At 42.3% G+C, this 27,337-nt stretch overlaps 1 protein-coding gene across 1 annotated transcript in view; it reads right to left on the bottom strand.

Annotated features, from left to right (window-relative positions):
• The window catches only part of LOC132383365 (protein lin-28 homolog A-like), a 76,911-nt gene extending 49,869 nt beyond the window's left edge, over positions 1-27,042 (bottom strand). Inside the window, exons 1-2 of the mRNA XM_059954256.1 lie at positions 27,012-27,042; positions 26,649-26,818 (exon numbers count right to left, since the gene is read on the bottom strand). Coding sequence (XP_059810239.1) covers positions 26,649-26,818; positions 27,012-27,042 — 201 coding nt within the window. The remainder of the gene's footprint in view (positions 1-26,648; positions 26,819-27,011) is intronic.
• Positions 27,043-27,337: the final 295 nt, after the last annotated feature.

The following is a 27,337-nucleotide window of genomic DNA, read 5'->3' as shown; positions in this document are numbered from 1 at the left end:
TGTTCTCTGTGGGTACACAGTGAAATCAAACTGATTCAGTACTTGGGATTCATACAGTGAAAAGCTTGTCGTGCATGCTGTTCCTACTGATCAGATATTACACAGTGCACTGAGGCATAACAACCATCAGAGAAGTAACAAGTCAATCTGCAGGGAGCCACACTCCGCCATCACAATGCCAACATCTGACCTCAAATGCAAAATGTCTACCATGTGTAAAAATACCACAAGAACACTCCAGCAGATCTTAACTGGAGTTCTGAGGTCTGCTTAAGCTAGAGATTCCAAAAGTACCTCTTTTTGTCCAACAATGCTCTTTGCCCTTGCTACAACTGTCACCAATCATCTGTCCAACCTGGCCACCATTATTCACCCAAAAGCTAGCTCTCAAAATCTACAAATCTTGAACTCACTCAATCTAAAAGACAAAATCCACCAACACATGTGAACTCCTCTCCAACACCTTCCCTGCACATTCTCTATAATGGCAGGACACCACAGAGGAAAGATCCGTTCTACCGCCAGACATCATCTTAAACTTTTGCATCTTCTTCATCCCGAAGCAAGGGATGCCACAGGTTAAGGGTTGGGGGGTCTCTGCAGTACACCACAGTATATCATATTCCATGTATAATCTTGAATATCAAGAGTCAAGATTGTTTAATGTCATTTCCTGCACACAAGTGTAAGAATAATTTTTACTTTATTATTTGTTATTCAGTGTTAAACACAATAATACATAACTTAAGTTATAAACATAGATTGTTTGTATGTCCATAAAGTGACACCAGGTTATAGATAAGGTGACTAATGGGAAATAATAATAATAGTGGAGGAGGTAGTGGATGGAAGTGTTGATCGGCGTTACTGCTTGGGGAAATTGCTTTTGAGTCTGGTGGCCGTGGCGTCGATGCTAAGTAGCCTCCCTCATGATGGGAGCAGGATGAACAACAGACCATGAGCAGGGTGGAAACGTCAATGATAGTTTCCAGCATGCCTCATATATATGTCCTTGATGGCAAGTAGGCTGGGGCCAGTGATGCGTTGACCAGTTTTGCTAATATAATCAATAAACTGTTTGAACTATTTGTTACATTGTATCCAGTTCGAAGAGTTAGAACCTCTGATCTGGACTTTTGGTTCAGCACTCCACAACAGAAATCCTCTTTTCATTCCCTCTGCTTTCACTTATTTCCCTCAAGTCTCTTCTTTTTAGAGTTTTCCCCAATAACAGATTGAAATATTTCCCCATACCTTTGAGAGTACAAAGGTATTTAACTTTTCTCTATGATTATATTCTTACATCTATATTTTCATCTAACTTTCTATTCTCATCACTGCGTGCTTGACAGTCAGCCTGTCTTTGTGGATCCAAGGTACTGTTTCCCACTCTTTGATTCTTCAGGTCTACAACTTTCCAACGCAATGCCAACTGCACGCATCAGGAAACTGGACAGGGGCAGCTGCTTTCATAGAGACAGTCTGTGTAATTCAGGCTAATCAAAGTCACGTCTATATATGGACGTCCGGCTCAGCTCCATGTGGTCACTATTTGTGTTCATTCTCATAGTCTGTATTGGAAATGTTACATAAATTCAATCACCAACACAGAATTGATTCCACAACCTATGGATTTAATTTTAAGGACTCTACAGCTCATGTTCTTTATATTTATTACTTATTTTTATTCTTTTCTTATTATATTTGCACAGTTTCTTGTCTTTTGCAAATTGGTCACTGTCCATCTCTGTCGTATGCGGTCTTTCATTGATTCTATTTTTGTTTCTTTCTACTTACTGTGAATGCCTGCTAGAAAATGAATCTCAGGGTGACATATATGTTCTTCATAATAAATTTGCTTTGAATGTTGAACTTTTTGAAACTGATAACATAAAGTTCTCTGGCAGCAGCGGCAGGTAACAATATACGTGCAAGCTCCAACCATCTGTTGAGTAAGTGGGGATAGTTCCTCTCCTAATTTTGTTCCCACTTATAAAAGAGGATCTAAATTCCCATGAATGAAGGGGTTAATGCATGAGGCGCATTTGACTGCCTTGTGGCTGTACTTACTGGAGTTTAGAAGAATGAGGAAGGGAACCAAATATTAAAAGGCCAATAGTGGGTGAGTCTAGGGCCAGAGGACATAGCCTCAGAATAAAGGAACTTCCATTTAGAACAGAGATAAGAAGGAATTTCTTTAGTCAGTGTCGTGAATCTGTGGAATGCGTTGTCACAAAGGCTGTGGAGGCCAAGTCATTGGGTATATTTAAAGCAGCGGATGATAAGATTTTAATCAGTAAGGGTGTCAAAGGTTACAGGGAGAAGGCAGGAGAATGGGGTTGAGAGGGATAATAAATCAGCCATGGTGGAATGGGCAAGCTCACTTGATGCACCAAATTGTCTAATTTTGCTCCTACTTTATGGTCTAAATTAATCAATCAAATTCATGATCGAAGTTCATGAGTACAAGTCGCACTCAAGTCAGGAACACAGACTATACACTGATATGTGTAGTGAAGCATCAGAGGGGTACTGTACCAACCACTGCCATTGCTTTTCAAATGAGACAGAGGAAAGCTCAATCTGCTATTTCAGTTGGGTATGTTAAGTGTTTCATAGACGAACTCCTGCTGGCTGAACCAATATTGATCCAACAAACAGAACTGAATTAGATTAGCTTGCAATTTATCACATGGAGGTTGTTGTTAATTGTCTGAAAGCACCTTACATTTATCTCTGAGAATATAGTTGCTGGTCAAGAGGATCTGCATCCTGTTTGGTAAGAACCCTATATGGCACGAGGTCAAAAATAAATCCTGTCCACAAAACAAATGAGAAAACCCACAGTTGACTTCAAATCCACACCTCAAGCTTGGCCAACTGACAAGACTATCAATTCAAAAAAAATTATCAATTTATTTTTAATCATCATAAATCTTTGAACCAATTTGAAACCTGGAGTCTACTTTCAATCATCTCTTAAAGCTCTGAAAAGAATGGTCTTACAAATCTATCCCTGGACTAATCTGGTGCACCATCAGCAGGAAGGTCCAACAAGTCAATGGTCCATCATTGAAATCCAGCCAGCAGGGTTAATACATCTAGACTCATACAGGAGTGAAATTAACCATAAGACCATAGGACATAGGAGCAGGACCCCATGTAAGTAAATTGCTTACACTTATACTGATTTTTTAATTTTTTAAAATTTATTTTGAGATACAGCCACAGTAACAGACCTTTCTGGCCCAACAGGCCAATGCCTCCCAATTATACCCATGAGACCCATTAAGCTACAAACCCGTAGCACTATTGGAATGTGGGAGGGAACGGGAGCATCTGGAGGAAACCCACATGTTCATGGGGAGAATTTTTAAATTCCTTGCAGAATGGAATCCAGGTCACTGGGACTGTAACAGTGTAATGTTAACCACCACCCTACTATGCCACTCATAATGCCAACACAGTTGTACTCTCCATGACACTGCATGCATTTCTCAGCAGATTCTGCCCCATTATTACACTTATCTTTATAGAGTTCTGTTTTGTGTGAGCTGGTAGCTATGTTTGCAATGCTACAACAATTTGAAAGGACGTTATTGACTGAAGAGTAATTTAGAATGCCTGGAGGCCCTAAAAGCCATTCAATAAAACAACACTTCTTCCCAGCTGTTCACTGAAAGATTTTCAGCTCTTGTGTACGTACGTTATCCAACATACTCCAATAATAAAGAATTATAGATTTTTATAGCACAGGTTTCATTGCATTCACATAAATGTAGACAATTAGATTTTTCCTATTCCTATCATAGTCTTAAAGCTCTTTAAATGATCATCCCAGTCCTTTTGAAATAAGAAGGGGCTTTACATCCATAGCCATTTCATCAGTGAATTCCAAACCCCCGATATATTTTAGATGAAAAGTAATTTGCTGAACTCCCCTTGAATCCTACGACTAATTGAAGTCCTCATCCTCTTTAACACCATTTAATCACCCATTGGTTTCTTATGTCCGGAGGAAAATAAGCTGAGGAGTCAGTCTCCTCTCTCAATACTGAGAATTAGTCATATCTCCCCAGAGAAACACCTTCATCAAGTAGCCGTTGACTTATTCCACAAATGTCACATTTCGCACATGATGATCAGTACTGATGACCAATGGACTGACCAACAAGTTATCCATTCTATAATATCAATCAATCCAGTGACATAGGAACATTACTACAAGAAAATTGATCTTGAAAGGCTCAAGGACCCTACAAGAGACACTTCTATTTCCACAATGCTCATAGACAATCTTCTGACCCCTTACCGTGCCCAAAGGTAAAGGATGCCCAGATGTTCATGTTATGTCCGCAGCCCCCTCCTTTGTGAGAATCGCAAGAGCACTATTGGGGGGGTCAGTAGACCCAGGAAATGGGAGAGAGACGTGCTGGATGCCTCGTTCCCCGGCGATGCAAAATAACGTGACATTGAACATTGTCTCCTGGAGACAACGTTTGTGGATTGGGGACTATGCTACGTGCAAGCCCTTGGGCAAAGTGGGCTGGTTGAGAGAGAGATTGCATCATCCCAACCTGATTGACATCTGAGACCCTGTGATGAAGTATAAAAGAGGGTCTGGGGGAACAACCCCTTCAGATGCACCAGAAGAAATGCTAACGATCCCGTAGTAGCGGGAAGCCATTTGAAGGAAGCCACGTGCGTTCGGTTCCCCAGCCTGGGATCCGGTGGCGGGTACCACAGAAACGATTTTCTTGAACTAACGACGGGGAACCAACTTTCCCAATTCAACAAATTTGCTTCATAAAAGACCCGGGCAAGTTCCTTTTCTCACAAATCTCTCTCTCTCCAACAAGTGAAAACCCAGCGGTCCCCAAAGGCTGAAGCCTGCCGGAACTGAGTGACTTTTATATTTCCATCGGATAACATATTATCCCCTAGTCAAAAGATCGAGCTGTTTCTTATTGATGGTTATTATTATACCTGCGCTTTTAGATTGAGGAGTGACAACATATATTATCTGAATGTTTGTATTAATCTTATTTTTGTGCCCCTTTATAAATAAAGACTTTTAAAAAATAGTACCATCAGACTTCAACGGACCTCTCCATCTTTGCTGGTAAGTGACCTAGTTACGGGGTACGTAACATTCAAAATTAGCACCTATGAAATAGACTTATTGGCTTGTCTGCCAGAAAGAACTGGGACCATCTTGATGAGATGGTCCAGGATATCAAGAATTCATTAAGTACTGACTCTAAGATGTTCCTTGATTGGAGTCTCAACTATGACTCAAAGGGAGGAGAAATTGCTCTACTGAGAACTTAAGGCAAGGTTCCAACAGAAAATCCCCAAGACATCAATGTGGAGCATGAAAAATTGAGAACTGACTGATAACAATGATGTGCTTGAATTCTTCAGCTCTGCCATAGTCATCTATAGCTCAAACACCAAAAGGCTCCAACATCCTAATGCCAAAAATGGAAATAAACTGTTCTTATTTCATGTAGTACCGTGCAAGCAGTGATCGTAAATAATGGGTCTGCAGTGCGTCCAACTTCAGAGCAAACCAGCATCATGTATGCCATTAGCATCTCCTCAACACTGCACCCATAAACTGGATAGAAACTTTTCCTAGACTTTAAATGGGAAAGAATTCAAACTACTCCCTCTCTAATCCAGAACCAGCCTCAGCAGTAGAACAGCATTTAATGGCATTTCCTATACACAGTATAAGCAACAAAATAATTGTTACTCTGGATCTGATGCAGCACAAAATAACACAAAGGATAAAGAATACAATGATAATAAAACAACCACACAATAAATATAAATGCACAAGACATCTTATATACATAGATCGATTGTATGTCCAGAAAATGACACCTTCTCCTTGATGTTGATACTTATGTATGTACATTCAAGCTCCAAGTCATTGTCAAATCATTGATTACTTAATAGGGAGGATGGCCTGCAAAACAACCGCAACCTTGTCATGGTTAGGAGTCTTGAATGCTTCAATGATCCAGAGAGTTATGTTGGCTGGAGTCAGGGCCTTCTGCTTTGGCTCTTGGTAGGGTCATTCATGCCAAACAGGTCAAAGGGTAGAGGCCAGATGAAGAGGGGTCCACCAGTCCCCTAGGTTCAGCTCAGGGCTAACATCTCTGACTGGTTTTTAAAAATTGTTACAGAAACAGCAATGATGAATCCTTCTATATGTGTGTGACAGTATGGACAGACCAGGATGCTGCCCTTAACATCAGTAATGGGCAGTAAATAAGTGAAGGCAGACTCTACTGTAAGCATCTGGAACACAGAGGTCATCTAACAACCTCTCCCACCTCCAAAGCTGTACAACATCACCTCCCTGGCAACAAAGGTCCTCAATGAAATGCTGGAAAAGTTGAATAATTTTCATTATCTCAGCATTCTTGGAAGATATCACAGATGATATCTTCAGTGCACCAACACAGTCTTTGGATATCAGAGGAAGAGCCTTTGATGATGAAGACCTCAAAGTCACCATGAAGCAGATGGACAGGTGGGCAGTAGTGTTCCCTAACCTCTGAGTTAAGAACGTCAAAACAATGAAGTAACCACCAAGTTTGTCTCCTCAAAATCCATGAACAATGAACAAATGTCTCCTCTTAATTGTGTTTAGTCAGGTCTGATGGGCAGAGCACATTACTCACATACCTGGTATCAGATTCACTCTATTCCAAGCTCAGTTACAACTGGATGGTTACAGAAGTAAAAATGCAAAGGTGTTCTCAAAGCCTTCTTGAAACTGTGTAACATTCCTACTGTCTCCTGGAAATCTAGTTATTGCTGATTCATTCACTGAAGTATACAAGAGATTTGGCCTTTTGCAAAAGTTCTGCAAAATGATATTCCCCCAACATCACCCTTTACCAATAAAGAATGGTGGCAGGACCCCATGGAACATGAATCACTCAGGATAGCACTCAGCATCTCAGGAGCTAGCTCCATATCACTCAAAATTAGACGAGGAGTATACCGGATGTCACCAAGAATCTGGATTCCATTTGTTGGGACCACAGGAACCCACAAGCTCAAAAGCTACTCATTGGCAGAATCCACCGAGCTTTTGTTTGAACTAGGAAAGAGTCAATGCTCCATATTGGCTTCATTAGTCTGCTCAGAACCCACCAAAATAGAGTAGAAAAAAATCACAAAGAGTCACTGAAAATCTTAAATTTATCCAAGAAGGTCAAGATTAATTTTTTTTCTCTATTCTATCTGGTAACCTTTTTACAGGACAGATTACCTTTTCAGAGTATTGTGTTTCAGCTTGCAAATGTGACCTATCAATTGGTTCTCACTAGGAGAGGACTTTGAGCAAACAATGCTAGCTACTGGCACATTGAGTGATAATAAATTTCAACCTCAATGGATGAAAGGTAGCTCCTGAGATACGAGAAGTGGTTCATGTTCCAGGGGGTCCTGCCACCATTCTTTATTGGTAAACAATAGTGTTGGAGAAAATGGTGGAGCTACGTCATTTTTCAGATGTTCTGTGAAAGTCCAATTCTCTTACATGAGTTAACAATGTCTAGAAGATGTTCCTCAGAACATATGGGTAAGCAGACATTAACAGCAGATTGCATCTTGATTGAAACATATTACATTCTGTAGGAGAGACAATCCTAATTTAAACAGTTTCTCATTCATTAGTTCCACTCTAGTAAGAAGTTTTTGGAGATAAAGTGTAGAACATAAGATATAGGAGCAGAATTAGGCCATTTGGCCCATAGAGTCTACTCCACCATTTCATCATGGCTGATCCATTTTCCCTCTCAGCCCCAATCTCCTGCATTCTCCCTGCATCTCTTCATGTCCTGACTAATCAAGAATCTCATCAACCTCTCTCTTAAATATGCCCGATGACTTGGCCTCCACAGTCGCCTGTAGCAATGAATTCCACTGCTTCACCACTCTCTGGCTGAAGAAATTCCTCCTCGTCTCCATTTGAAATGGTCATCCCTCTATTCTGAAGCTGATTTCTCTAGTCTTAGACGACCCATCACAGGAAACATAAGACCTGGGAAATGTGATAGGGGTTGGGACTAGGGTTCAGTGCCTTTTGGCACTACCTATCATGGTACAGAGTTTAAACATCTTAATTATTGCCGCTGCATGCAACCCAAATGATCATTAATTACCAAAAGCATGGAAGCTTGTGAAACTCCTCTACTAAAGCCCTCCGGTCACTAAAACACTATCTGAAAACTTCCCTTCACCTTTTTTTCCTGGTGAGTCATTTTATTTTTAACATCCAACTTGTCACTGCTCCTGAATCTCACGTTCTTCATTTTGTCTTCCTCTGTCAATCGCAGCTTTGTCAATTGCCTTGCTAAAACTGACGTAAATGCATTAATCCTCCTTGTTACCTTCTCACATGATTCAATTCAGCTAGATTCATATAGTCGAAGAGTATAACAACACAGAAGCAAACCCTTTGGCCCATCCAAGCTGAACTGTTATTCGGTCTAATCCCATTAATCTGCACCTGGATCACAGCCCTCCATACACTTCCCATACATATATACACACACAAACTTCTCTAAGTTTTGACATCGAACCCCATCCTGGACTTCGGCTGGCTGTTCATTCCACACTCATACCACGCTGAGTGAAGAAGTTCCTCAGGTTCCCCTTAAACATTTCAAAGATTCAAAAAATCAAAGTTCATTTATTATCAACCCCGTTGTATACAACCCTGAGATTCATCTCCCCACAAACAACCATGAAACAAAGAAAACCACGGAACCAGTTTAAAGAAAAACAATAAAACCCAACACGCAAAGAACACAAAATGCCAAACACCACATCACAAAGAAATAGTAAGAGACCAGGAATATTCAGCTCAGCTCAGTTCAGTTCAATCCAGAGCCACTCGAACACCATCTGCAGGCCACAACGTTAGTCCGCCACAATCAAAATCACACAAAACGAGAAGGAACCATAAACCAGCAACACATAACGTGAACTATAGAATCTAATCTACAAATTGCGTCGATTAAACCTTGGCCAAGACTCATGGACTCTGGCACAGAACCTGCCTTCCGCTCTTGTCCTTATTTATTTTAATCTCCCTCAATGCTTTAACCCATGGGACCAGTGAGAAATGGAGCTGATCAGGAGCTCACGCCCTGTCTCCAGGCTTCTTGGCCTCCAGTCCTATGCTTTGTTCGAAACCTCACTGAATTCCCTTAAAGATAGAAAAGCGCCGGGTCATCCAATAGGCCCGAAAACACACCACCAAAATGTAGATCACAGACTCCAACCATAACAGAACCACTTGTGAAAGAAAAAGTTTAAATAAACAAAATGAAAGTCATTTTGCGAACTTCCTGAAGAATGTTGCCCTTGATTGTATACTTTATCCATTCTTTGAATGAATGAAACTCCTTCATGTCTTGTGTCTCAGTTCATCATCTTTATCTCCAAGACTCCTTGTATTAGCAACTGGGCAATGCCAAACTGCATAGCCTCTTTTCTCCCTGTTCTTCACTGCCTCACCCTTCCATACTCATTTTCACAGTGGTGTAGCAGTTAGCGTAGTGCTAATAGACTGCCAGTGACCCGGTTTCAATTCCCGCCACCGTCTGTAAATTTGTACGTTCACTCACATTTTTGCATGTGTTTCTTCTGGGTGCTGTGGTTCCCACACCCCTCCCACATTCCAAAGGTGTAGAGGTTAGTAGGTTAATTGGTCACATGGGAGTAATTGGACAGCACAGCCTTGTTGGGCAGAAAGGTCCACACTGTGCTGTATCTCAAAGCACTCAGCTCTCACCTGTGCCTTCAAGTAACTGTTTGCTTGCGACTGCAGTCACACCCCGGTACGCAGGCGGGCTAAACCAGGCCAGTGTTGACGGTGCGCCTCGTACCTCAGTGAGAGAGGACTCACCTGTCCTAGCCTGTGAAGGCAGCATCAGTGGACTGGGCAGTTGAGATCAATGCAAGATCCAAACGACAGGAAGGCAGTTCTGCAACGCTTTGTAGGGAGCAACGGGTATGAAAAGGCACTGAAATAGTTTTGGGCCTCCATGACAACCAAGAAAGACGCCAGTTGTGGTGACCACTCGTACCACTGGACTCAGACTTCTGAGGTCTAGAGAGTGGAAGTGCCCCTGTGCAACGATTTTTCCACTTTGAAAACTCTTCCCAGGGGGAGAGAGGGGGATGTCAAAATGTTGGGATGGCAGTAGTTTTTGATAGACTCTACTTCCTGGTCTCTGGGGGCTCTGCTATCGCTTGCATGGAGGGCAGTGGAGGGGTCGGTGCTTTTTCTGGACTAATTGGGTGTAGGGGAGGGGGAGGGTTGATGCTTTTGTTGCTGCTTATGCATGGGAGTGGGAGGGGGGCTTTAGGGTTCTATTGTTTTCTGTCAATTTATTCTTTCAGGTTTTTTCTTGTTTTGTGGATGTCTGTGAAGAGCAAGGACCTCAGGTTGTATTCTGATATTAAACTTAACTATTGAACCACTGAATTCAGATCCCATTCCCTTACCAAATCTCCCCGTGGCGCAGGCAAACCTTACGCAAAAGGAATCGTGCAAGTTACTGTATCCACATTGTACAATTAAAGTGGAGGAACTGGACCAAAGTTTCTTTACACTTAAAGAGCAACTAAGATATTACAAAGCACTTCTCTGTAGTATTCTGAAAGAATACCTTCCAGTCTGATCATCCAGCTTACGTAGGCCATTGCTATTCTGGGTCCTGTCGCTCATTCCTGTCACAATAATGCAATATAATGTTCTGATTTATGATTCTGACTCCCTTCAGCTGCACTCTGAGTCTACAGACCTATGAAATTATATATCAACAAAGCCCGTGGTCATAGCCAATTAAACCCAGGAGCCTGAAACTAGGTGTTTTCACGCTCACAGTCTGTAAACCAGGTACTGACACCCAAAAACTACTGTTGGAGGAATGTGCCTGCTAATTCACGTGCCTGCAATAAAATCCACTCTTTGAAACACCGTATTTTAAAATCCATTATTATCGGTTCTCAGTTATAAAATCTGCACTGTACTGGAACCATTCCTCATGGAACAAAACCATGATAGAACGAGAAGCTTCTCAACCCTCTCAAAATCAAATAAAATCCTTTAAAGACTTCTGAAAGCTACCTAGGAGCTACTAAAATATAGGAGCTGTTGCCTACTCAAACCACAGGTTAAACCAACCTGAAGGTTGAACGCCTGGGGGATATTGAACCAACCAGATTAACAAATTCAAGAAAAGGGTGTGTGTGGGGGAAGGGCCTTCATGCATGCACTGATGCTCTGGTATGGTTCCACCTATATGGAGATAATCCCCCTCCCCTTCCACAAGACAAAGGCTTAAAGTGGCGGTGAGAGCATGGGAGAGAATGAGGGAGGGGGTGGGGGGAGGGATGTGGTAGGGCAGGTTCCCAGGTGAAGTTGATGCCTGATTAAACTGGAAGAGCGGGGTCAGGATTCACTCTGGCTCCGCTCGGGCTGCTGGTTGGGAGGTCAATCTTAATGTAGCTTCATCACGTGACACATGTCAGGCAAACATAATGAACTCTCTCTCGCAGAATATTAGACCAGGCAACCCTAACCCTGCTACTTACAGAGTTCATTCATTATAAAAGTAGTCCCACACCAAAAACACTTCTTTAAAATGCCATCCCATTTACAACACGATTTTTACTGAATCCATGCCTTATAAAACATATTATATATCTACCTATTACGACCCATTTGTCAATACAGAAACTGCTTCTTAAAAGAACATGCCAATTAAAGTTCCCAGATGTTGGAGAAGTTAATGGATTTAAGATGGGATGAAGTTGTTGCCCATGTGTTTAAAGCATTTCAAAGTAATTTATCATAACTTGATATAAAATTACACACTCAAACAGAAACCAATTCACTCACAGATCTGTACATTGATATACATAGATACACTGACTAGAGCCACAAGAGCCCATACAGTGAAAAGGAAAATAATTTCCTATAAATACGCAGAATCCCCTATACTCTAAAACACAGCTCAAACCAAGACACTGACAGATAGACTCACATTAACACACATTCACATAGCCACGCTAACACAATCTGATATACCCTTATTCTAACAAGCACTCAAACCGATATATATATTCACACTCACTCACGTACACAGGAACTCTTCCAAGAATACACAAAGATACAGCTCTTTCCTGTAGCATGGCAGGGTCAGAGGTTAAAGACGGGAATTCGATGTGGGGCAGTGCAACATTCTTTCAAAGGAAAGGTCGCAGAAATCACTGAGAAAGTTTTCCGCTCCTGTTCCTCCTCACGCTACCACTCAGCTTCAGGCTATTGTGAGCAGCATTGATGCCAGTGGATAGGCTATACTGGTTATTTACTCTAATCTGTTCTTAAAGTGACATCACACCCTCTGGGAGTGTGATGAACCAGCAAATTTTTAAAGCATATCCTGACCAACTGGACTTAACTCCTACCACCCTCTAGAGAACCGAGTCTCCTGATCTAAACAGACTCCCCCAAGGGCATGTTCCACCAGTAAGACGGTGTTTACCACCTCCTCGTAGAGTGTGTGAAACCGTGTGAAAGAAAAGCAGGAGCATTCGCTTAATAAGGGTGACATGGAACCATGGGGGGTGGGGAGGAGGTATATAGCAGCAATATGGTCAGCACGACCCTTTAAAATGCCAGCGGCAAGTTCAATTCCCACTGACGCCCATAGGGAGTTGGTCCGTCTTTGCAGGTGACTGTATCTGGCTTCTTCCAAGGACCCCTGCCTTAAGATAATTGCCTAAAGATAATTCTATCATCATCGTGTTGTTGTGGAACATGCATAGACTCAAACCTACCTTTCCATTCCTTATGTTATAGTAAGACCACTTTTTTTATAAGTTATCAAGTATTTTGCTACATCTCATAGTTGTGGAAATGACTGAATGCACATCATTGTTATTCGTATTTTAAGCTCACTCCAATCTATCATTCGAATGGATCAGGATTCTTTCTAGCACACATGCCGCAAGACTCTTCAATACAGCGCAACATAGGACCATAGGACACAGGATCAGAATTATGATATTTGGCCCATCCCATTCTCCTGCTTTCTCCTCGTAACCTTTGACACCGTTACCAATCAAAAACCTATCGATTTCCGCTTTAAATATACCCAATGACTCGGCCTCCAAGCCTGTCTATGCCAATGAATTCCACAGATTCACGACCCTCTGGCTTAAAAAAAATCCTCCTCCTCTCTTATCTAAACAGATGTCCTGCTGTTCTGAGGCTTTGCGCTCTGGTCCAAGACTATAGGAAACATCCTCTCCACATCCACCCTATCTTTCAATAAGATCCCTTTCATTCCAGCGAGTACAAGCCCACAGCCATTCAACAATCTTCATACATTAACCATTTCATTCCTAGAATCTTTCTCGTGAACCTCCTCTGGACCCTCTCCAATACCAGCACGTCCTTTCTCAGATAAGGCCCACCCTCTCAACCCTCCTGAATTCCACCCTTCGCCCACTGAGACTCTTATCCCCCTAATTAAATAATACATTCAGACAAATTGTGAAATGCTGCTGTTCTAAATGTGTGTCAGCCACACAGAGGCACCAGCTAACAGAAAATAGAGGTGGGGGATGGGGTAATCCCAGCTCTTCTACAGGATGACTTCAAGCATTTACATAAACTAATTGTATCAGAGGGAAGTCTCTGATGAGTTTACAACAGGAACAGTTCTGAACGGGCTGAAAGCAGGGGAAGTAGGCGATCATTCTGCTCCCATTCAGTGTGGGATTCTCAGCAGATTGCTAAAATGTGGGTGCCCTACTTGTGAAGGAGGTTCCAGCACTGTGGCCACAAGCCATTCTGAAAACAATATATAGGCACCAAACATCACAACAAAGTTATCAAGCTACATTTCACAGTCAACCCCACTGGAAGATATGGTGATTAAAACAAGGTCAAAGAGGCGGGTTATAAAAAGAACTGCGAGAGGGAGAGAGATAGAGAGCAGCAGTTTTGTTCGGGAGGAAGAGTTTACTGCCTAAGCAGCTGAATGCACAGTTTTATGTATTATCTCCTTTCTTTGAAAGAGCCATCTTCTCATTGCTACCATGAACAATGTGGTACAAGGGAGCCTGAAGACTCACACGCGACGTTTCAGGAACAGCTTCTTCCCCTCCACCATCAGCTTTCTGAATGGACAATGAACCATGAACCATGAACACTAACTCACTGCTTTTCCCCTCTCTCTTTTTGCACTCTTTAATTTATTTTTAATATTCTGTATACCTTCTATTGTACCATAATACATATGCCAGTGATACCAAACTTGATTCAGATTCAATTAGTCCCACTCCCTTGTAATTTACCCCATAGCTGCAACATTTTCCTTGTATGTGTTGTGTTTATTCAATTCCCTTTAGATAGCTACTATCAATTTGTGCCTTTCCAAGCAATACAACTAACATCACAATTCATTCCTTTTTTTTTAAATCCCAATTGCCCTCACCCATGACTTCGCATCAGTTATTCTCAAATCTGTCTCGTGTAGTCACCGATGCCTCCGTCAGTGAAAATACTTCACAAAAACCCTCAAGAATTTGAACGCATGTTGTTCATGTACTATCTTCAGCTGTGCTCATCTCCTCACTACGAGAATCATCAGGCCTGACCGCTCACAGAAGAATTACATTTATTACAGTTAAGTTAGCACTGCCTCAAGGTAACAGTGCACGACCAAGTGCTATTTTGTAACACACAAAGTTCGTAACCATCCCAACAGCTACTTTTCACCTCTTTGAAAACAGGATAATGTTTGCCTGTGAGGCTATATCCACACTAGACTGGATAATTTTGAAAACTTCGGTTTCGCATAAAAACGATAGGCGTCCACACTAGGCGTTTTTAAAAATATCTCTGTCCACCTTAAAATGGAGATTCCGGCAAATCTCCTCCTCCTGCGCATGCGCAGGACACATCTACCGAAAACAAGCAACACGTTTGGTGTCAAATCTTGCCGTAAAAGTGCACGTTTATGTAGTTACAGACTAGAAAAACTTAAAACGACGGACAGCTGTTGGCTCTCGCGCAGAAGAACTTAAAATTAAAAAAAAAACAAATACTGGAGCGTACGGCAGCAATCGACAGGGAGTTCACGGACAGATTGACCTGGTTGACAACAAACATTGAAAAACTGACTAACTCTGTTGCATTAATAAAGCACCTTGTTAAATGTATAAAACATGTCTGCATCAGTGTTATCTTGTATCTCCATACAATGTTACATTGGGCTGTTACACATCTATTGTCAGACGAGTACTTGCATAAATAGGTAAACCACCTTCATACGAGCAAGGACAGAAAACATGGCAAAATAAGTACAGTATACTTATTTATTCATTAAGTGATGGGTTAAAGTATTTGGTGAGTACATTTCTAACTCTTCTGGCTTCAGTCTTGTTGCCGTCTGTTCTGAAATTGTTAGGCTGCGTTCAAGAAAACAATGAAATAGCACGCTGCCGTCTGATAGTGTTTTCAAAAGTCTCCGGTTTCCCCGTCCACACTGATCTGCCTGAGCAGCGTTTTCAAAAATACCCAGCCTGGAAAGCTTTTCCGAAAAGCTCTGGTTTCGGGGGACGAAAACGCCGTTTTAGTGTGGACGAAGGGTAAAAACAAAGAGAAAAGGCTTTGGCTACGGATTTATCTGGCGTAGTGCGGATGTAACCTGAAGGGTCCATTCCTGAGGGATAATAATAAAACCATACCGAATGCAGACACCACCAAACAAAATTGGCCCAAACCCCCCCTCAGGATAAATTATCTACCACTTGGTTCCACTACACCCATTCAAAAATTAAACAGAAGTTTTCACAAGCAAGGCAAATAAAATCTGCTTGTTAATACAAGATCTGTTCTGGTTTCTCCTAAAATAGATTTACATATTTTAAAAGTAATTTACTTACGGTGTAGGATTGATACTGCAATTCAGGATGATTGGTTTATTTCAGATAACCTTTTTAACAGGATTGGTCAAACTTCACCCAATAACTACTTAAATATATCAAGGAAAACTGATGTATTTAAAGAACAGGATCAGTTCGGATGTTGTATTTGACTGTGTGTAGAGAAGCTTGAGCAGATCCTTGGGAGAAAAGCTCATCAAAACCTCACTTTAGATCATTCCTGTCTGAATCATTAAATGGGTCAGTTAATAGCTGATAAATTCAGTGTGGAATTTAGGAGAAACAGCTTCGTTCAGCAAATAATGGAATATCACTAAATGAAGTGGCACCCAGAAGCCTGTACTGATGATGTCTCCTTGCATGGTGACGAAACTTTTGCAAATTCTTCACCAAGATCAGTGAGCAACTCAACCCAGCCATTGTTGGTCCAGTGAAATGATTTTGAGAACTTCAGCAGATGCGTAAACTTAAATTAAAACAACAAGACCATAGCTGAATTAGGCCATTTGGCTCATTGAATCTGCTCCACCATTCCATCACGGCTGATTTATTATCCCTCTTAATTCCATTTACCTGCCTTCTACCCATAACCTTTGACGTCCAGACTAATCAAGAAACTATCAATCTCTGCTTTAAATATACCCGACCTCTTGGTCTCCACAGCCATCTATGGCAATGAATTCCACAGATCCACAACTGTCCGGCTAAAGAAATTCCTCCTAATCTCTGCAATAAATGGATGTTCCTCATTTCTAAGCGAGCAATGATAACCACAAAATTACAAGCTGTTGTCGAAAACCCAATGGTTTCATCAATAATTTTTCAGGAAGGAGATCTGCCTTCCTATCTAGTCTGTCATATTTGTATCTCCAGACCCACCATAGCCACCTAGCAAGCTGTTCAGTCCAGGTAGCGATTCCGAACGGGCAATGAAGATGAGCATTGCCAGCACATTTGCGTCCTGTGGAGGACAAACTTTAAAAAAACATGGAGCTTACTTCCACAAGAAGCAGATCACTCGGGAAGCTCGATAGTAAAGAAATCAGGAAGGAATTACAAGAGCCTTCGGACAGGACCCACCCCATCAAGTTCAGGAACAGGTGCTAACCCCTCAATCATCAGCTCTTGAACTCAACTTCACTCACCCCATCACTGAACAGTTCCCACAACCTATGGACTCACTTTCAAGGACTCCTCAAGTTGTATTTTCAATATTTATTGTTTATTTATTATTATTTTTATATGTTTTCTTACTTTTTGTATTTTCAGTTTGTCTTTTGCACATTGGTCATATGTCAATCCTGCTGGGGTGGTCTTTCATTGATTCTATTGCATTTTTTGTATTTACTGTGAATGCCCACAAGAAAATGAATCTCAGGTACGGTAACGTAGTGGTTAGCACAGCGCTTTACAGTACTAGCGACCCAGGTTCAATTCTTGCCACTGCCTGTAAGAGAACGTTAACACGTTCTCCCCGTGAGTTTCCTCCGGGTGCTCTGGTTTCCTCCCACAGTCCGAAGACGTATCGGTTAGTAGGTTAATTGGTCACTGCAAATTGTCCCGGGAATAGGCTAGGATTAAATCGGCGGGGGTGGGGAGTTGAGTTGCTGGGCAGTACAGCTCAAAGGGCCTATTCTGCGCTGTATTTCAATAAATAGGAAACTAAATCTGATGATAAAAGTGTACTTTGATAATAAATTTACTTCGAACTTTAAGCATGATGAAGTTAGATGGAGAAGGCACGTGTGGAATATTAACGCCAGCGTGGATCACTTGAAACAACTGTAAACACAGTGTGTTACCCAGGTCACAGTGCTCCTTTAGTTCAATTACAGCCATTCCCGCTTCCTGGTCCCAAGATACTGCGTGTGAACCCCACTCCCGAGAATCACGCTTGGACGTTCCCGTCTGGCGCCTAGCAGGCACTTCTCCATCACAATTTGAAGTGTGCGAGCCCGTAAAACCCTTCAGCTGTATCAAGCAACCTCTTCCACCTCCAGCGGTCATGACGCAGTAGCATGTCAGACTATTAATCAGCCTGTGGATCTGTTTGACGCTTCACACCACAGTCCAAAGGGAGGAGTGCGAAGGTATGAAAAAACTCTTAATCTTTCAGGTTAATGAAGGAGCCTGGGAAATAAAACACTTTAATTTTTAATATCCACATTTCTCATTCCTCTTTAGTGTGTGGAACACATCCCAGGTGAAATGTGCTCTGAGGATCTTTTGCCCAGTTTGGTGGTGGAGACCTCACTGTCTGATAACAAATCCTTCTCTAGGGTCTCTATTAGTGCCCCTCCCCCAGTTCAAACTAAGTAGGAATTGGGGGAGGGGAATCAAACATCAAACTGCATTTGCAATCGTTCCCTTCCCTTATCTTTTCTGCAACATGCCCCTATCCTTTTGTTCAGCTTTTGATCACATTCCATTCTGCATGCTTTTGTTTCTCATCCTCCTTTCTCTCCAGTTACTCTCACAAACACTGCCTCCCTTGCAGTTATCTTTTTTTCCCATTCTTCCTTCCCAATTAGCTTCTAATTGTTCACTTATTTCCTGCTATCCCCGCAACCTGAGCTAAAGTTACAGCAGGAAGCGACATGGCCCTTTGCCCCTTTGCTGGGCACTCACTGCCCGGCGGATTTCTTTCTTTGCTCCAGTCACACCTTGCTGCTTTTTAAAAGTGGTTCTCGTGCCTCCTCAGACTCTGCCTCCGCGCTTGAGCTGGTGTTGTGCCTGTGGAGCAGCATAGAGCCCAAGGAAGCTGACCTGCTTCACTTTGCTGCGTTCTCAAACACTAACCAGAGACCACAGAAGCAAAGACTATTTGTGTGTCTCAACTCTCTGAACTAAACTCATCTGCAAGGAGCCCATATTCTGTCCAGCATCAACACCACCCAATTTCATTCTGTTTGTTTGTTTATTGAAACACAGCATGAAACAGGCCCTTCCGGCCCTTTTGAGTTTAGCCTCACCACCCAGAAACCCCCAATTTAACCATTAGCCTAATTATAGGACATTTTACAATGACCAATCAACTTATCAAGGACGAAGAAACCGGAGCACACGGAGGAAACCCACGCATGCAGTCACAGGGACAAAGTACAAACTTTTTACAGACCGTGGTGGGAATTGAACCTGGGCCACTAACCGTTACGTGCTAACCATTACACTAGCAATCCATAGATGATCATTTGCTCTTTCCCTGCTTTAGAAACCTTCACCCTTGCCTTTGTTACCTCTATACTCAATTATCCCAGTGTTTTGACCTCCTGTCCGTTACCAACTTCATCTGACCTAAAAATCTGGCACTCGTATCAGTCCACACATTTCATTTGTACTCATGCAACAGCTTGGCACTACCTCCATGTTAAAATTCAGTTCCTTACATTTAAATCCATTTATAGATCGTTTTGAATAGCTGAGATCTCCAGTGTTACAGCTCTCCTAGATCTGGATCAAGGATTCCCAACCTGGGGTTCACAGACCCCTTGCATAAGGTTGGGAGCCCTCTTTGTAGATTCTAGATCCTCTCTAGGCCTATTGGCAGTTGTGCTGTCAATTTCTACATGTCTCTCACTAAATCTCTCCACCCATCTCTTTATATCAAAATACGTGGCCTGTTTATCGAATTAACATACTGAGGTAAACAGGAACACAGGCACTGGTACCCGGGTGCACTGCCTCACAGTAACTGAAATCCTCCCGCGCACATAGCCTTCGTTGCTGCCCAGCTGGAGTTTTCTTTTATACAATTCTAATGTTAACATTTAAAGTGTCACACAGTTTACAGGCCGTGTAAAATTTGGTTGGTCCGCGCAGCTGGAAACAAAATTGGATGGAACATTGAACAGGGAGTTATGTGATTGTAACCGTGATCTTATTTAATGGCAGAACAGGATCGTGAAACCTTGTGGTTCACTTCTGCCCCTAACATCTCTAATTTTCTTTTGAATGTTAAACTATTGAAGAACAAATTATTGTTAAGTGTTTGATTTAAAAGACTCCATCCACAGATCCTCCCCTGAACTCCAGAATTTGTTAATGATATTCCTGAATTTCTCAGCCTTAATATTGCTCAGTAGCTTTTTTGCTCACCGGGAGTAGAACCTGCCTGACATTCTGATAAAATAAGAGACTGCTGCTGAGGGTTTCAGCATTAAAGGGCAAGCACTAAGGGAATTGTTCCATGGAAGAGTCAGCTCTGATGCAGCGCTAGTTGGCCAATACTAAAAAAAAAGCTGTAATGTCAGAGGTACCATCATTCAGATGTGACATTAAAATCAAAGCTCCATGTGCTCTCTAAACCACTTGTAACAGGCTAAGTGGTCTCTATTTGAGTACAACACTGGACTTGCAATGACGGGTCTCGGCCTGAAAAGCCAACTGTATATTCCTCCCCATAGATGCTGCTTGACCCGCTGAGTTCCTCCAGCAATTCTTGCTTAGTGGATCCCCTCACCCACTATATCCTGGCATATATTTCACAACACCGTTAACTAAATCATCTGGGCATATTCGTGGCTGTATCTGACAGCTCGCTGTACACTGATTGGCTGTCACATTTGATATTAAACAACAGAGATTACATTAAGGACCAGAATCTGGTTTGGCACGTCATGAAATTTGTCGTCTTTCTGGCAGCGGAACAGTGCAATAAACAAAAATAAACTCTGAATTACACTTAGTAAATGAGTAGTACTAAAACAGAAATAACGAAGTGGTGGGGTAGTGCTCATGGGTTCAATGTCCATTTAGAAATTGGATGGCAGAGGGGAAGAAGCTGCTCCTGTGTGTGTCTTCAGGATCCTGTACCTCCTTCCTGATGGTAGCAATGAGAACAAGGCATGACTTGGGTGACAGGGGTTCTTAATGATGGAAGCCACATTCACTCCTTGAAGATGTCCTGGATACTATGGAGGCTCATGCCCATGATGGAGCTGGCTAAAGTTTACAACTCTCTTCAGCTTATTTTGATCCCGTGCAGTCCCCCCCACCCCCATACCAGACGGCGACGCAGCCAGTTAGAATGCACTCTATGGTAGATCTGTAGAAAATTGTGAGTGTTTTTGGTGACACACCAAATCCCCTCAAACCCCTAATGAAATATAGCTGCTGTTACATTGTGACCGGCAAATTTTAGAACGTATTAAAAACACTTTTGGAACCCCCGATACAAAAACAGGCCCTTGGCTCTGTAGAAACTCTTCTGGAGCAAGATTCGGGTGGGAGAAGATGGGACAGAAGAATGGAACAAGTATGACAAGGAGAAACACTCAGAGCAGATCCAACTTCAGCAAACATCTTCAAAGCTAAACAAATGGGAGCTGGCATGTTAGTGTTGCCGTTTGATGTTATAGACCTGAGCATTTGGAACAATAAATAAACCATTTGGGGCCTTCCTGGGAGAAACATTTGCAATGAAACTGACACCAAATGGTATGTTTAGCAGTGAACAAGACCATGCTGTTAACAAGTTGATGACTTTTGTAGAAAAGCTGTTTGCAATTGCTTGAATTCCCCTGATCACCTTTTGATGTTAATGTGTAAAATTGCCAAATCCAGGGCAAGAGTTTGTTGCATTAACATTTAAAACACGTTTACTCTGCTTTCATTGCACAGTCAGCTCTGCCTCCCCTTGCCCACACACAATCCCAAAACACACACCTCCAACTTTCTTAGAAGCTAAGGAACAGAAGCATTCACAGAAAATGATGAAAACATTCTAATGATTTTTCAGAGTTCTCAATTCTTGGAAACTCTGGGGATTCCTAGGATTTGGCATCCTTATTAGAGAGACAACGCACAGAAATTGTGGGATAAGAGGGCATGACAGCAGCTATATTTCATTAGGAGTTTGAGATTTGGTATGTAGTGTGGTTAGCATTCTAACTGGCTGCATCACCATCTGGTATGGGAGGGGGGCTATGGCACTGGATCAAAATAAGCTGCGAGTTATAAACTTAGCCAGCTCCATCATGGGTACTAGCCTCCATAGTATCCAGGACATCTTCATGGAGCGGTACCTCAGAAAGGTGGCTTCCATTATTAAGGACCCCATCACTCAGGTCATGCCTCGTTTTCATTGCTACCATCAGGAAGGAGCTACAAGGAGCCCGAAGGCACACTCTCAACAACTTAGGAATAGCTTCTTTCCCTCCACCATGAGATTTCTGAATGGTATTGAACCCATGAACACTACCTTACTACTTCTATTTCTATTTTTTCACTACTTATTTAACTATTTTATATATACATATTTACTGTAATTCAGTCTTTTTTCTGTTATCATGTTTTGCATTGTACTGCTGCCGCAAAAACAACAAATTTCATGTCGTGCTGATGATATTAAACCCAATTCTGATCTATTGCCACAAGTGGTTGTGGAGGCCAAGTTATTGTGAATATTTAAAGCCGAGCTTGATAGGTTCTTGATTAATAAGGGTGTCAGGGAGACAGCAGGAGAATGGGGTTGAGAGGGATAGCAAATCAGCCATGACGGAATGGCAGAGCAGATTCAATGGGCCGAATGGCCTAATTCTGTTTATATGTCTTATGGTTTTGTAGTCACTGAGACAACATTACTGTGCTGGAAATAGTTAAGAGGTCCTAACTTCAACTCTGATCATGAGGCTAGCACATCCTCTGGAGCAGGGATTTCCAGTCTCTTTTTATGCCAGGGACCCCTTTGGCAGTCTGGTGAAGCCTATGGACCCTTCTCAGAATAATGTATTTAAATATAAAATACATAGGATTACAAAGTAAACCAACTATATTGAAATACAGTTATCCGAATATGCGATATGTGCTTCTTTATTAACACATTAAATAACAAGACTACACATTTAATATAGGCAAGTTAAAATTAAATTTTATTTTTTTAAAAAGCGATCAGTGTGAAACTGTTGTTGCTTAGCTTGAATAAGCACATTAAACTGTGGGGTAGTCTTTGATAAGTCACTGCATATTATGTTGGACATTTAAACGATATTGATTTTTTGTTGAAGATCCTGACTCGCTAAGACATGTTGTTGAAAATGGAATCAAAGCCAGTCACAGGTGCCTCTAATACTACTGTGGTTTGTTGCCTTTATTCATAATTGAAGAAAATACTAAATTTCAGTTAGAGGTTCAGGAAGATAAAGATGCACATTATTTCCCATCCAAGTTCACGGATCCCCTGGAATATATACACACGCCCATGGACCCCAGGCTAAGAACCACTGCTCTTGAGTATATACTGTAACCCCAGTGTGCTATTGAAAGAAAGAGAGGATATTTAAACTGGTAGATGGAACACTGATCAGGTAGATCAGGCTTTATCCCGAATGGTGTCAAAACTCAGAGTATTGTAATGATTACTGAGGGCTGCTCCAAGTAAAATGGGAGAGCATTCATCACAGTCTGGGTTTGTAGCTTCAAGGGAAGCCATGGACATCACAAGCCAACCCCAACACGTCCGTCATCTGGAAAGCCATGGGCATCAACCACATGGAACTGGGACACCACGGTAGCGTAGTGGTTATTGTGATGTTATTACAGCTCGGGGCATTGGAGTTCAATCCCGGTGTCCTCTGTGTGTCCTCTCCAGGTGTTCTGGTTTCCTCCCACAATCCAAAGACATTGCAAACTGTAAACTGTCCTGTGACTGAGTTAGGGTTAATTTGGAGTTGTCGTTGGTTGCTGGGCAGTGTAGCTCAAAGGGCCTATTCTGTGTTGTGTCTCTAAATATATAAATATTGTCATCTGCAAGTTCTCTTCCAAGATGTAAACATCCTACTCAACATAATACCATTGCTTCCTCTCCGTTCAGAGCAACAGCCAACGATTCTACCCAAGGACCTTTTTGCCACCCAAATTACAGCAGAGGTCCTGCCAATATCTTCTCAAGCATAAATATGAAACAACTTCCGCTTGCATACACAACGTTCAGAAAACCCCCCAACAGTCAAGAGCAAACAATCTCTTCAACAAAGTGCCAACAATTGAAAGCCATCCTTTAGCAGATGAAGGAAAATTATTCAGTTTGATTGGACAGTGTCAGTTGTCCCCAAGAGTTCCCCCATAACCAGTCTGACAGTCAGCTCAATTCAGTTCCTCCTTCAAAAACTTCAAATGTTCTAGGCTGACATTCGTATACCATTAATACAGATTAGAGAAAGTGTCAGCATTCAGAATAGTACCACATTAGCTGGGAATTCGTCTGGGACATCTTGAGGGTACCAAATAAATGCAGGTCTTTCAGTAAATACACACAGAAAGCTGGAGGGACTCAGGAGGATTGTCAGGCAGCATCCATGAAGGGGAAAAAAAGAGTCAGCATTTCAGACCAAGACTTCTGAAGGTCTCAGACTGAAACATCAGCTGTTACTTCCCTCCATGGACTCTGCCTGACCTGCTCAGCTCCTCCAGCATTTTGTGCATTTCCAGCATCTGCAGAATTGTGTGTGCCTTGCAAACCTTTCAGTGTTGGGAGAATGCCTTTTTTAAAATATAATTCCTGCTTGCCTCCCAGTTGCAAATCAAAGATCTCACAGTATTAAATCTGGTGACCCTTCCCTACTGTGGTGGTCAATGTGATGCTTTGGGGGCTTCTGACATCACGAAGGACATGCTTAAAAAGTGGTCCTAATGCACAACATTTGGTCTCTTTTCACAGGTACAGCCTGAACTGATGTTGAAAATATTTCTGCTTTTTTTAAAAAAAGATGCTCTCTACTCCCCCCCCCCCCACCTTAAACATAAATGGAAAGCATTCTCTATAAAACTCACTTTCAACTCCTATCTGGAGAAAGTGCTCTCTTCATGCCTGTACAGTCTTGCTACTGGTTTCAGAATTGTAAAACATTAAACCAAACTCTACAAAGTTCAAAGTAAATTTATTATATCACCATGTACAACCCTGAGATGTTGTTTCCTTGCGGGCATTCACAGTACATACAAGAAACACCACGGAATCAACGAATGGCCGCAGCCAACAAGACAAACAACCATTGTGCAAAAGACAAACTGTTTAAATACAAAAAGAAACAACAATAATAAATAAAGGAGCAAGCAATAAGTATCGAGAACATGAGATGAAGAGTTCTTGAAAATGAGTCCATAGGTTGTGGGAACAGTTCAGACATGGGGTGAGTGAAGTTGTCCCCACGGGTTCAGGAGCCTGATGTCTCAGTTTTGGTTCTTTCCTCTGCACGAGCAATTGCTTTGGTAAAGAGTTTGAAACTTCCGTGATCCTTTGTCTAAATGCGTTTCCTGACATCGCCCCCCGCCCCCTTGCAATAACTTACCAAGTCATCAGCGCTGAACCTTCCACTGAACATCTCCACCTACAACCCCAACCGGAACCAACGTGAAAAATTGCACCGACGAAAAGATCCAACTATTGAATGGTGGTTGTTACTATCAAAGTAGATTAAAAATTGCAAACTTATAAAAATCTCATCGGAACACTTTTTAAAAAAACTTAACGAAGTGGGGCTCCTGGTTATCAATCGAATTACAAAACATTGCTTTCCTTTCGCAGGAACTACACGGGAGTGCGTCAATGAAACATTCACGATGGCATTAGCAAAAGAAAAGGTTTTTTTCAAAGTGCTCTAAACCCAGTGTTTAAAGGCGGAAAACAAGTAAACTGAGAATTTCTGAACGAGTAATCATTCACTTTATTCCAGTTGACTTATTTCTGGAATCTCGCTTTACAGAGTCGGGAGATTTTTATGAATTGAGCTGTGACGTCACTGCGCTATTAACACCAGCGGAAGAACCGAAAGTTTCTTTTAATACTTCCCACTAGACCCCCATCAATCTGTGCGATCCCTACCTCTCCTTCTCATACGTACAAAAAAAAACCCACAAGCAGCAAGCACAGCGAGCATCCTGCAATGTCCTGCTGAACCTCCAGCGGAACAAGGGTCAAACAGCTTGGAAAACAGGCTCCGGGGAAGGGTCGGAGAGCGCGCGACAGAGAGCAAGGAAAAGAACGAGAGCGGGAGAGAGAGAGAGAGAGAGAGAGAGAGAGAGAGTGTACACAGAAACTCTTACCACGTACTCATCAGATGCACGCTCAAATTCCCAGAAAAGGAAACTGATATCGATTTTGGGACATTTACAGCTGATTTAATTCTGAATTAACCCCCTGATAAAAATGTAACAATGATCTGGTGGGGAAAACCTGAATGGCTCCCATTCGCAAAACTCCACTGTGAGAGGAGCTACATTAAACCAACGTGTGTCCAAGTTATCCTGCCAACAATCCCGGCTATCGGTTCTTCCGCTACCCACGGCCCACGTTATTTCGTAATTCCAACACCATCGCTCATTCATTAAAATTTACTCAGCCTTGTTTTATTTACTCGGATCTCCCAATAACACAAGGATATTTTTTTTTAAAAAAAGAACGAGTCCAAATATACCCGATACAGCGAGACCAGGTGGTTAGAGATCAGATACAAGCAGAACAGGTACAAGGAGGGGAGGTACAGGCAGAGCAGATACAATATAATCAGGCAAAAAGGAGGATCAGGTACAGTGAGACCAAGTCTGTGGAAGCCGGGGATTAGGAGACGGCGGAATAAGATTTAGAGAGTTCATCAACCACAATAGACTGCTGAAAGTGAGTAGGCGCGAATCTAAAGATCTGCTATTGGATGTACCTGGTGGACAAAGACATCGATCGGAGATTCCAGTGGGGTTCCGTCCCGGCCGGTCATGGAGAGAAAACCAAATCCCATCCGAACGTTGAACCATTTGCACTGACCGGTCCCGAATGAGACCGCCGCCTTGGGAGAGTCGCCGAGCTCCTGGTCACCGCCTCGCCCGGAACCTGCAAGAGGACGCGAAATGAAGAATAAAAACCTAATCTACTGATTTAAAAAACACACACACGCGCGATCGTTCACAGCCACAATTCTTCACCTTAATACACACGGCGGCACAATCTCACACACACAGACCCATTCACAAGCATTCGGACAAATTATAAAGGTTTTTTTAAAAAATAATAATCGATACAGAACCTCCAAACTGCTGATTAGAAACGGATCCCATTCCGGTGCCGGGGCCACCACCTCCGCTCCTTGCAAATGGGCTGATTTCTTAATCCCTTCTGCCTCCCTCACTTTTTCCCGGCTCTCCCCCCCCCCCCCCCCCCCCGCTCGCTTGCTCTCTCCAACAGATCTCCCGTTTTCAGTCGTAAACCATCAGCAAGACAAAACGTGGAACTTGCGGCAGGTCCCAGGAGCTGCTTAAAGCGAAAGGAAAGGGGATGAGCTGGATGGGCGCTTTACAAAACATGGTCCTTTTCAATGAAGGTGGGCGGTGCGTGAGGCTGAAGAATAGGAAC

Source organism: Hypanus sabinus, chromosome 30 (assembly GCF_030144855.1).
Source record: "Hypanus sabinus isolate sHypSab1 chromosome 30, sHypSab1.hap1, whole genome shotgun sequence".
Lineage (NCBI taxonomy): Eukaryota > Metazoa > Chordata > Chondrichthyes > Myliobatiformes > Dasyatidae > Hypanus > Hypanus sabinus.
Note: the sequence above shows the minus strand (reverse complement) of the source record. Positions and strands in the feature narration are given on the sequence as shown.